Here is a 12,324-nt window from a genome sequence, read left to right as displayed (position 1 = left end):
TCATGATCTCAATCTTGCACCTACTTAAATTTTATATTTAGACAGGCCATTTCGGCCCATGAGTCTGTGCTGCCAAATTTACATCCAATTAAACCTACACCCCAGCACATTTTGAACAGTGGGAGGAAACTGGGGAAAACCCATGCAGCCACAGAGAATGTACAAACTCCCTAGAGACAGCATGGGATTTGAACCCTAGTCCAATCGCTGGCGCTGTAAATGCATTGCGCTAACCACTACGCCAGCCGTGCCACCCTACTTGATAAAGGATGTACATTAAAACCTGTTATCTGGAATTCAAGAAATCGAGGAAGAGAAATAAAAATTAATGAAAATTTTTTTAAAATTGTAAATGTTCTCTAAAATAACAGAACTCTTGGGATGACAGGAACAAATATTCATCCAGTGGAGTGCCTTGGTCGTGCTTTGCTCATACCTGATGTTTGATTAAAGTTGTGATTGAATTAAATGGCGCCACCCAAGATGAAGAGCTGGTTGATGCCATTGGGGTGATTCTTTTAAAGTGCCTCCTTTCCCCTGCTTTATAGGAATCATTCTCTTTATTACAATATTATTAAGTATATTTGAAAGGATTTATCTTTAAACTTGGGAAAGGGGTTTAATTATCTATGCTATTATTCGTCTTTCGGGCGGTTCCCTGGAAGGAGAAGAACCTATAGATGCAGAGACTGTTGAATGTTTTCAAAGAATGTGACTGAAAAAGTAAAATGCTTTAAGGTTTATATATTCATGCAAGTGAAGTTTATTCAGTCTAATCCCACTATTGTATTTTTGTCTTTTAAACTGTTTATTCTTAATGCAGGTGTATTAGTTAGGTATTGTAAGAGTCTCAAGCAACCAGAAAACTTGCTTACCCATCATCTACCAAGCACTTTACATTGGCATTAAGTTCCTTAAATATTACTGGAGCTGCACCAATATTGTCAGGTAGAAGTTTTTCATCACATTTCTGACAAGATTTTAAGGTGACAAAGGTTTAAGAGGGGAGCCAAACACTTGCCAGAACACTTATCCACCCATAGACCTCTAAGTCCTCCTTTCCTAATTATAGAGGATTTTATAGCCTGCTTAACTGGTAACTACAGTATCTTCCTCCAATAGCATTTGTGAAAGTGTAGTGAAATAAATTGCCCACACGTGTTGAGGGGGTTGTTTTCACTTTTATTCAGCATTCATAGTAAATCCAACACCTGCTAGAACAGTCAGTTGCCATCAACCAAATGGACTCAATGTTAGTCTTTTAACAAAATTGACATTTCTTAAGTATATTTTATTTCTGTTGATGTTTTATGATTACTTCAAAAACAAGAACTCATCTCATGGTAGAGTTAAGAAAGAATTTAACAAAGAGTTTTCCTCGTGCACAGAAGAGCCAAAAGCATTCTGAAGCAATTGTGAGCAGTTGCTTTATGGACAAACTCACACAGCAGAGACACTTTTTACTGTGTTGCTTTGACAGGTTTTAATTGCATTTCTGAAATGCCTGGGACTGATATTCTGAATCAAATATTTGGTCACCTCCACTGTTTGGCGCCTTGTCTGCCACTATATCAGAAGTATTTTAAAATAACATTTGCTAAAAGTACTCATGGATTTTTTTTTTAAATAGTCAAAATACATCCCTTCAGCAAAAGATGTGTGAAGTCCAATTATTTTAGTTAGGAGCTAGAAAGTACATTGGCAAGCCTGGAAACTGACAACAGCATCAGATCACTCACACAAATAGATAGGGGCTATTTAATATTATGATAGGAATAACTTCTATAGTTTGGTAATGAAGTTAAATGTAGATTAATTGTTCAAGTTGAGAAAAGTATATTGGACAAAAATGATTGTCAAACTAATCTCAGTTCAGTGCTCCCTGTTGTGAGATGGTAGTAGTTTGCAGATATCTCAATCTCCAATGTTTTAAATACAGTAAAATCTCCATTATCCAGAATTAAAACAACTGGCACAAGAGACTGCGGTAAAAGAAATATGAAATTGGGACCCCTCTGCACCCCCCCCCCCCCAAACAAGCATTTGGTTCACCAATCACGCAATCGCAAGCAACCGGAAAATTCACTTAACCAATCTCCATAGGTGACGGATTCCAGGGGTTTTACTGTACTTTCAACATACCAAGTTAAAATATGTATTCTGCCCTGCACACCACTCACTAAATCAACAAGAAGTCCAACATAATCTGTTGGAGGCATCAGTGGGAGAAAAAGAATGGTTCATGTTTCATACTGAAACTTCACCAGTGTGAGGAAAGTTAGTGCAGAGGGCAGTGTAAGAGAACAGGATAGGAGAGATGGGTATCACACAGGACTGGCAAACCAGGCAGAGGTGAAACATGACAGATAGAAGCAGACAAAGGGGGAGAGAAGCAGAAAAACTAGCAGGTCAGGTGGAGGAAGATCAGCCGCACATACATTTCAAGCTCCTCTTTTTTAATTCCCCCATTATCCTCCTCTAAATGCCTTTCCATTTCAAAATAATTTGGAGAAGACCAGATTCGCAATTCCACTTCAGTTCATACTCCAAATATTTCCAATAAAAACAAAACAAAGTACTGGCGATGCTCACCGGTGTAGGGAGATATGTCAGAAGAGAGAAGTAAGGTCAACATTTCAGGCCACTCCAGCCCATTGGGCCAATCCTGACTCTCAGAGATATCCCAAGCCATACATTTTCCTGCTCCCTCTTTTCTCTCAATTTCCCATTAATTCCATCCTGATTCTCCTCTTTCTCTCAGAGCAATTTATAGTTGCCAATTAACATACTCACTTTCATGGTATGTGAGAGGAGCAGCCAGGGAAAGGAAACAGATGCATTCACACGTGAATATACAAACTCCACAGCTTTGGACTGTCCGAGCTGTGGAGTATCTCCAGCATTTGTTATCATTTCAGGGTCTTGTATGTGTATGCTGTTGTTTTCCTGACTTGTAATATTTCCTATGACTTGGTTTGCTATTTTTTGATTATGGCTCAAAGGCTTTTGAGATTAAAAAAAAATCAAAATAGTTCTTTGCCTTGGTAGGGACCTTGCATAACATCACATGAAAAATCACGTTCGACAAGAACTCGAGCTAAAAATATTAACATTATTTTTAAAAAATACAGATATCTAATATGTTCACAATCTCAGATTTGTAATGTCCAAACATTCTCAGCAAGTAATAAGGAGATGAAGATTTTGTATTCAGGAGCTAAAGCCAATTTTACTCATGACTTAGTGCTATTTCTCTTGTTTTCCATTTCCAAAATGATATGGAATTAATTACACGATGAAAAACTACACCTTCAACTACCATAACAATAATCCACAGATGCAGCATCTAGTCAAGATTTGTTTACAATGGCCTCTTCTTAAATTCTTTCCATTATAATTTGGAAATGCAAGTCAGTCGCTATATCTCGATCCATGTTAATTGCCTTGAATTTAAAAAATGAATCAAAAGGTTAAATATTTTCACTTTTCACCATGTGGGTTAGTGAATGACATTTGATAAAATCTTACAATAATGCAGCTTTGCCAGCTTCAAACTCTTCCAAGAAAGAAAAACAGGTTCCAGATCAAAAGATATTTAACAGGAACCAAAGGGGTAACTTTTTTTTTTACAGTGGTGAGTGTATGAAATGGGCTGCCAGAAGAGGTGGCTGAGGCAAGTACTACATAGAACATAGTACAGGCCTTTCAGCCTTAGATGTGGTGCTGCCCCATATATTCCATCCTAAAAAAAAGTATTAAACCCTTCCTTTCGTCCATGTGTTTGTCTAAGAGTCTCTTAAATGCCCCTAATGTTTCAGCCTCTACCACTGTCCCTGGCAAGGCTCTCACAACTCTATGTAAAAAAAACTTACCTTCATCTTACCCTTATCTTTGTACACATGTCCCCTGGTGTTTGCTGACCCTGCCCTGTGAAACAGGAACTGGTGGTCCACACTATCTTTGCCTCTCATAATTTTGTAGACCTCTATCAAGTCTCCTCTTGTCCTTCTATGCTCCAAAGAGAAAAGTCCCAGCTCTGCTAACCTTGCTTCACAAGACTAGTTTCCCATTCCAGACAACATCCTGGATAATCTCTGCATCCTCTCCATAGCTTCTACATCTTTCCTATAATGAAGTGACCAGAACCGAACACAATACTCTAAGTGTGGTTTTACCAAAGATTTGTAGAGTTGTAACATGACCTCTCCACTCCTAAACTCAACCACCCTATTAATGAATCTATTAATAGGCCTTAACTATCCCATCAACCTGTGCAGCGACTTTGAGGAATGTATCGATTTGGACCCCAAGGTCCCTCTGTTCATCCACACTCTTAAGTAACCGACCATTAACCCTGTACTTAGCCTTCTGGTTTGTCCTTCCAAAATTCATCACCTCACACTTGAAATCTTTCTGCCTCTTCACTTCCGAACTCTGGATCCTGTCTATATCCACTTGTAACCTTCAACAAACTTCAGCTCCATCCACAGCTCCTCCGAACTTCTTGTTATTTGCAAACTTACTGACCTCTCCTTCCTCTTCATCCAGGTCATTTACAAAAATCACAAAGAACAGATCCGTGCGGCACTCCACTAGTCACTGACCTCCAGGCAGGATACTTTCCTTGCACTTCTACCCTCTGTTTTCTTCTTACAAGCCAATTTTTTTATCCACATCAGCATGCATCATGTCTTTCTGGACGAGTCTCTCACGGGGGACCTTGTCAAATGCCTTGCTTAAAATCCATGTAGACCACATCTATTGCCCTACTGTCATCAATTTATTTTGTTACCTTCTCAAAAAACTAAAATTAGGCTCACAAGGCACAACCTTCCCTTCACAAAGCCATGAGTAGATTGTACTTCTCCAATGCTCATAAATCCTATCCTTAAGAATCCTCTCCATTAGTTTGCACACCACTGATGCAAGACTCACCGATCGAGAATTCCCAGGATTCTCCCTATTACCTTTTTTAAACAAGGGGGTTACATTTGCCATTCTCCAATCCTCTGGCACCTCCCCTGTGGCCAAAGAGGATTCAAAGATCATGGCTACTGCCCCAGCTATCTTTTCTCTCACTCCCTACAGCAACCTGGAGTATATCACATCCAGCCCCGGGGACATCAATCTTGATGTTTTTAAGAAGATCCAACACCTCCAATTCCTTAATCTTCATATCGCACAGCACACAGGCACATTCAATTTCAACTTCACCACGATAAAGGTCCTTTTCTCTTGTGATTACTGATGCAAAGTATTCATTTAGGCCCTTCCCAACGTCCTCTGCCTCCAGCCACTCGTTGCCTCCTTTATCCTTGTGGCCCCACCTTCATTCCCATCATCCTTCTGTTCTTCACATATGCACAGAACCCCTTGGCGTTCTCCTTAATTTCACATGCCCAAGGCTTCTCATGCCCCCCATTTCCTTTCTTTTTTTCTTAATATTTTTTATTTTTCACACTGTGAACCATATCAACCAAAATATATACAAATGTTTCTCATTAAATATACACAGTAGCATTCTCTCCCTTTTTTTCCTCCCTCCTCCCTTCCCAACCCCCTCCAAAACCAAAAAATATTCAACATATACATTACAATAAAACCATTAAACAATGTCATCACAATGAAAAATAAACAAGAAAATTGTGTCATCTACTTTTTACACACTGGATCAAGTCGTTTTGTCTTCTCATTTTAGGGGGTGGGGGTCCAAGGCAAGCCCTCTCTGTTATGTTCCATGTACGGTTCCCAAATTTGTTCAAATAATGTGACTTTATTTTTTTAATATTATGTTATTTTTTCCAATGGAATATATTTATTCATTTCCATGTACTATTGCTGTATTCTCAGGCTCTCTTCCATTTTCCAAGTTGACATTATACATTTTTTTGCTACTGCTAAGGCTATCATAATAAATCTTTTTTGTGCTATATCCAATTTGAGGCCTAATTCCTTACTTCTTATATTACTTAGAAGAAAGATCTCTGGATTTTATGGTATGTTATTTTTTGTGATTTTATTTATTATCTAATTTAGATCTTCCCAAAACATTTTCACTTTCTTACATGCCCAAATTGCATGTACTGTTGTTCCCATTTCCTTCTTACAGCGAAAACATCTATCTGATAATGTTGGATCCCATTCTTTTAACTTTTGGGGTGTGATATATTCCCTGTGTAACCAATTACACTGTATCATGTGTAACCTTGTGTTTATTATATTCTTCATAGTTCTAGAACATAACTTCATTTTTTATCTTTACGTTTAAATCCTTTTCCCACTTTTGTTTAGGTTTACAGCTTATTTCATCATTTTCCTTATCTTGCAGCTTAATGTATATGTTCATTATAAATCTTTTAATTATCATTGTGTCTGTAATCACATATTCAAAGCTGTTTCCTTCAGGTAATATCAGTCTGTTTCCCAATTTATCCTTTAAATAAGCTTTCAGTTGATGATATGCAAACATTGTACCATGAGTTATTCCATATTTGTACTTCATCTGTTCAAATGTTAATAAATTATTTCCCAAAAAAACAATTTTCTATTCTTTTAATTCCTTTTCACTCCCATTCTCTAAAGGAAAAGTTATCTATTGTAAAAGGGATTAGTGGGTTTTGTGTCAATAACAATTTTGGTATTTGGTAATTTGTTTTTTTCCTTTCTAAGTGGATCTTCTTCCATATATTAAGTAACTGATGCAATACTGGTGAGCTTTTATATTGCACCAGATTTTCATCTCACTTATAAAGTATATGTCCAGTACCTTCTCCTCTATTTTATCTAGTTCTATCTTAGTCCAGTCTGGTTTTTCCCTGGTCTGGTAAAAATCTGATAAATACCTTAATTGTGCGGCTCTATAATAATTTTTAAAGTTTGGTAACTGCAAACCACCTTGGTTATACCTCTCTGTTAATTTATCTAACGCTACCCTCAGTTTCCCCCTTTTCCACAAGAATTTCCTTATTATTCTCTTAAGTTCATTAAAGAATTTCTCTGTTAAGGAATTGGCAACGATTGAAATAAGTATTGTATTCTTGGGAAGACATTCGTTTTAATGCAATTTATCCTCCCTATCAAAGTTAGCGGTAATTTTTTCCAATGTTCTAAGGCTTCCTGCAATTTCTTTATTAGTGGCTGATAATTTAGTTTGTAGAGGTGGCGTAAGTTACTATCTAACCTGATATCTAGGTATCGGATTGCTTGTGTTTGCCATTTAAACGGTGATTCTTTTTAAAATTCTGTATAATCCGCGTTACTCATTGTCATCACTTCACTTTTATTTGTGTTGATCTTGTACCCCAATATTTCTCCATATTCCTTCAATTTCTTATGTAATTCTTTTACTGATACCTCTGGTTCTGTTAGGTATACTATGATGTCACCTGCAAATAAGCTGATTTTATACACCTCCTTTATTTTATTTTCTATTCTTATCAGTTCTGCCAATGGTTCTATTGCTAAGGCGAACAATGAGGGTGTTAATGGACATCCCTGTCTAGTTGACCTACTTAATTTAAATTTGTTCGATACATATCCATTTACTGTTACCTTCACCAACGGTCCATTATATAATGCTTTAATCCAATTAATATATTTTTCTGGTAGATTGAACCTCTGTAATACTTTAAATAAATAATTCCATTCTACTCTGTCAAAGGCTTTTTCTGCATCTAAAGCAACAGCCACTGTTGGCTTCTTATTTTCTTAAACTGCATGAATTAGATTAATAAGTTTACAGACATTATCTGCTGTTTGTCTTTTCTTAATAAATCCAGTTTGATCTTGTTTTACTATTTTTGGAACACAATTGGCCAATCTGTATACTAATAATTTCGCTATTATCTTATAATCTGAGTTAAGTAGAGATACTGGTCTATATGATGCTGGTGTTAATGGATCCTTCCCCGTCTTTGGAATTACTGTAATTATTGCTGTCTTACATGAATCTGGCAAGTTTTGTGTTTCTTCTATCTAGTTCATTACTTCCAGGAGAGGAGGAATTAATAACTCTTTAAATGTTTTATAGAATTCTATTGGGAATCCATCCTCTCCTGGCATTTTATTGTTTAGCAGCTTTTTTAATATATCCTGTACTTCCTCTATTTCAAATGGTTTTATCAGTTTGTTTTGTTCCTCTTGTAATTTTGACAGTTCAATTTTAGCTAAAATCTCTTCTATTTTATCATCTTTCCCCTCGTTCTCAGTTTGATATAATTGTTCATAAAATTCCTTAAAGTTCTCATTAATTTCTATTGGGTTATATGTAATTTATTTGTCCTTTTTCTTTGATGCCAATACAATTCTTTTAGCTTGTTCTGTTTTAAGTTGCCAGGCTAATATTTTATGTGTTTTTTCTCCCATTTCATAACACTTCTGCTTTATTTTCATTATGTTCTTCTCCACCTTGTACGTTTGTAATGTTTCGTTTTTTTTTGTCTGCCAATTCTCTCCTTTTCGTTATATCATCCCTTTTTACTAGTCCCTTTTCTGTACTTACTATCTCCCTTCCCAACTGTTCTATTTCCCATTTGTAGTCCTTTTTCATCTTAGTTACATAACTTATTATCTGGCCTCTAATGAAGGCTTTCATTGCGTCCCATAATATAAATTTGTCTTTCACTGATTCCGTGTTTATTTCAAAATATGTTTTAATTTGGCATTCAATAAACTCTCTAAATTACTGCCTTTTAAGTAGAATGGAGTTTAACCTCCATCTATATGTTCTTGGTGGGATGTCCTCCAGTTCTATTGCTAATAACATGGGTGAATGATCAGATAGTAATCTAGCTTTATACTCAGTTTTCCTAACTCTCCCTTGAATATGGGTCAGCCACAAAAACATATCAATCCTTGAGTATGTTTTATGCCTACTCGAATAATATGAATATTCCTTCTCTCTTGGCTGCTGCCTCTTTCATATATCCAAAGTTTCAATTCCTGCATTGATTTAACCATATATTTGGCCACTTTATTCTTTTTGCTAGTCTTTTGTCCAGTTTTATCCAACTTTGGGTCCAAATTAATGTTATAATCCCCTCCTATCAATATATTCCCCTGCATATCTACAATCTTCAAAAAAAATCCTGCATAAACTTTTAATTCTCCTCATTAGGTGCATATATACTGAGCAAATTCCAAAATTTTGAAAATATCTGACACTTTATCATTACATAACTCCCTGATGGATCTATTATTTCCTCCTCTATTTTGATTGGTACATTTTTATTAACAAGCTTTTGAATTATATGATGCTGACGCTACGTGTCCTACCCAGTCTCTCTTTAATTTGTTATGTTCCACTTCAGTTAGATGCATTTCCTGCACAAATGCTAAATCCATTTTTTCTTTATTTGGTAAATTTAATAGTCTCTTCCTTTTAATTTGGTTATGTATTCCATTAATGTTTATAGTCATATAGTTCAACGTGGCCATCTCATATCTTGTTTACACCTCATTTCCGCTTCCTCACCACCACCATCCCCCTTTCCCCCCATTTTCATCTCTTAGTATTCCCTTTTTAAACAGTGTATGACAACACATTTAAAACATAAAATACTCCAACAACTCCCACATCCAATATTACCTTAACCCCAAATGGCACACTCTCTCTGAGTTGGCCTTTATTCCTTGCCGGGCAACCACAACTCCCCTTTCCATATGGATTGCGATCCTGTTCGCAAGCGTCAACTGATTTCGCAGTGATGGTTATTCCCTCCCCCCAGAAAACACTTTTTTTTTTACACATATAACAAAGCTCTCCCTTTTTTTTCCCCTTACTTCCTTCCTTCCCCTCTCTTTTCCTTCTTTAGTTCTTTACATATACATTGTTTTTACATCTTTATATATACTTTATTGTCATTCTTCATTCTTATTACATCTCTTCATCTCTCTTTCTGTCCTGCAAACATTCTGCAAATTATTGTGCTTCCTCCGGATCCGAGAACAGTCTGTTTTGCTCCCCAGGGATAAATATTTTAAGCACAGCTGGATGTCTTAACATGAATATATAACCTTTTTTCAATAGGATCAATTTTGCTGTATTAAACTCCTTGCTCTTCTTTAAGAGTTCAAAACCTATGTCTGGGTATTCCAATGGTTTATTATCTTCTCTAATTTTATTCCTTGCCCGCTCCAGTATATTTTCTCTTGTCGTATATCTCAAAAATTTTACTAAGATGGATCTTGGTTTTTGATGTATCTGTGGTTTCGGAGCTAGTGTTCTGTGTGGCTTTTCTATTTCCATTTCTTCCTGCATTTCTGTCATTCCCAGGACCTTCGGGATCCATTCTTTTATAAATTCCTTCATCTGTTGCCTGACCTGTTTCATCAACCACGGTTCCCTTTTCCTACCATTGTTCCCTTGTTCCAATGGGACAAACCTATCTTGAACCCTGCAAAAGTGGTCCCTAAACTTCCTCCACATTATTTCTGTGCTTTCACCCTTAAAAATCTACTTAAAATTTATTCTCGCTAGTTCCTGCCTCATCCCTTCATAATTAGCCTTCCCCAGTTAAGCTCTTTCCCATTTTGACAATTTTTATCCTTTTCCATAGCCATGTTGAAGCAAAGGGAGTTGTGGTCACTCTCACCAAAATGGTCCACCACCTGACCAGGTTAATTCCCCAGAACTAGATTCTGTTCGGCCTCATCTCTAGTCAGCTGGTCCACAAACTGCATATGGAATCCTTCTTGTACACACTGGCCAAATTCACCCAATCTATCCGTCTTGCAGTCAGTAAGTGCCAGTCAATATTACGGAAGTTGAAATCACCCATAACTCCAATCCTGTATTCTCACACCATTCCAAAATCTGTCTGCTTATCTGCTCCTCAATGTCCCAAGGACTATAGACTACTCCCAGCACAGTGACAGCCCCCTTCCTATTTCTGACTTCCACCCACACTGACTCAATAGACAGTCCCTCTGCAGTGTCCTCCCTTTCTGTATCCATGATATTATCCCTGACCAGTATTGCTACTTCCCATCCCCAACTTTTCTGCATCTTTTTAAAACACCTAAACCCAGAGACCTGCATCAGCCAATCTTGCCCTTCCTCCAACCAAGTTTCAGTAACAGCCACAACATCGTAGTTTCACGTACTGATCCATGCACTGTTTATCCCTTTTATTCCTAATACTCCTAGTGTTGAAATAGACATATTTCAAACCTCTAACTTGCTACTTTTATATTTTGTCCCCTGCCTGACCTTCCTTACCAACTCAGAGCACCTTCTACCCTAATCTCTGAACTCACATTCTAGCCCCTTTCACACTTGCATCCCATTACATTGGCTGTTCAGTGTCCTGGGATAGGAATGCAGGTTTGGTTTTTCACACTTGACCACTCCTAATTGGGACATTGAATGCTTTCACACTTGCAAGGAGCCATCCCCAGGGTTAGGACTGTTCTACCATCTACTGGTGATGTTATGACGCATCGAGTGATGGTGGACCTGCCCTAAATCCTGATCAATGTATTTATGATCTTATATTTGAACAAAATTAACCATCCCTAATTATAACATAATTAGGCTTTATGTACAGCACAGTATGAGCCCTTCAGCTCCTGTTGTTGATGCATTGACCTATATAAACCTCTATAAGGGACCGTGGGAAAGTGAGAGCAATACATAGTAATAGCGGACAATTTTTAAACAGGGTAGGAGTTGGTAGCGCTCAATTTATATAGCATGGGAAAGTTGGTAGTACAATTTACAAACATGTATAATTTAAACAGTGTGGGAAAGTTGGTAGCGCTAACGTGTACAATTTATAAATGCCATGGGAAAAAGTGGAGGACCTGCCCTCCCAGAATACCATGCCCAGCCTCATACATGGTGCATTCATAGAGGGGTTTCTCTACCGCACAGCATTATGGGAAATCAGGTCCACCATTGTTTTTTTCACCCCAGTCTTTATAAATTGTGCGCGATAGTGCTACCAACTTTCCCATGCTATTTTAAAATTGTCCACTATAGCTATTTATTTCCTCTCTCTCTCCCCCACTGCGTCTATCCCATGGGAAAATTATACCTTTATTTTAATCTTCCTGCACTCAACACAAAAACTTGAGTCATTTACCACCCCTGAGGTCCTGCTTTTTAACTTCTTTCCTAACTCCCTATATTCCCTCTTCAAGACCTCATCCCTACTCCTATCTATGTCATCTGGCTGCTTGCCCTCCCCCTCTAGAATGCTGTGAACTCGATCAGAGACATTTCTGACCCAGGCACCTGGGAGGCACCATACCATTCAGGAGCCTCGATCTTGTTCACAGAAACTCCTATCTGCTCTCCTAACCAATGAGCCATCAATTACCATA

General features: G+C 37.5%; 1 protein-coding gene across 7 annotated transcripts in view; it reads right to left on the bottom strand.

Moving 5' to 3' along the window:
• lrp2bp (LRP2 binding protein) overlaps positions 1-12,324 on the bottom strand; it is a 95,051-nt gene that overhangs the window by 20,860 nt on the left and 61,867 nt on the right. Inside the window, exon 10 of one of the 7 annotated variants that reach the window (XM_069939706.1) lies at positions 1,162-3,443. The exons of the other annotated variants lie outside the window; for them this stretch is intronic. Coding sequence (XP_069795807.1) covers positions 3,378-3,443 — 66 coding nt within the window. The 3' untranslated portion in view covers positions 1,162-3,377. Of the gene's footprint in view, positions 1-1,161; positions 3,444-12,324 lie in introns of those variants that run through there. 7 annotated transcript variants of the gene reach the window in all.

This window comes from Narcine bancroftii, chromosome 1, assembly GCF_036971445.1.
Source record: "Narcine bancroftii isolate sNarBan1 chromosome 1, sNarBan1.hap1, whole genome shotgun sequence".
NCBI lineage: Eukaryota > Metazoa > Chordata > Chondrichthyes > Torpediniformes > Narcinidae > Narcine > Narcine bancroftii.
The sequence above is the reverse complement of the archived record's forward strand: the minus strand, read 5'-3'. Positions and strand labels throughout refer to the sequence as shown.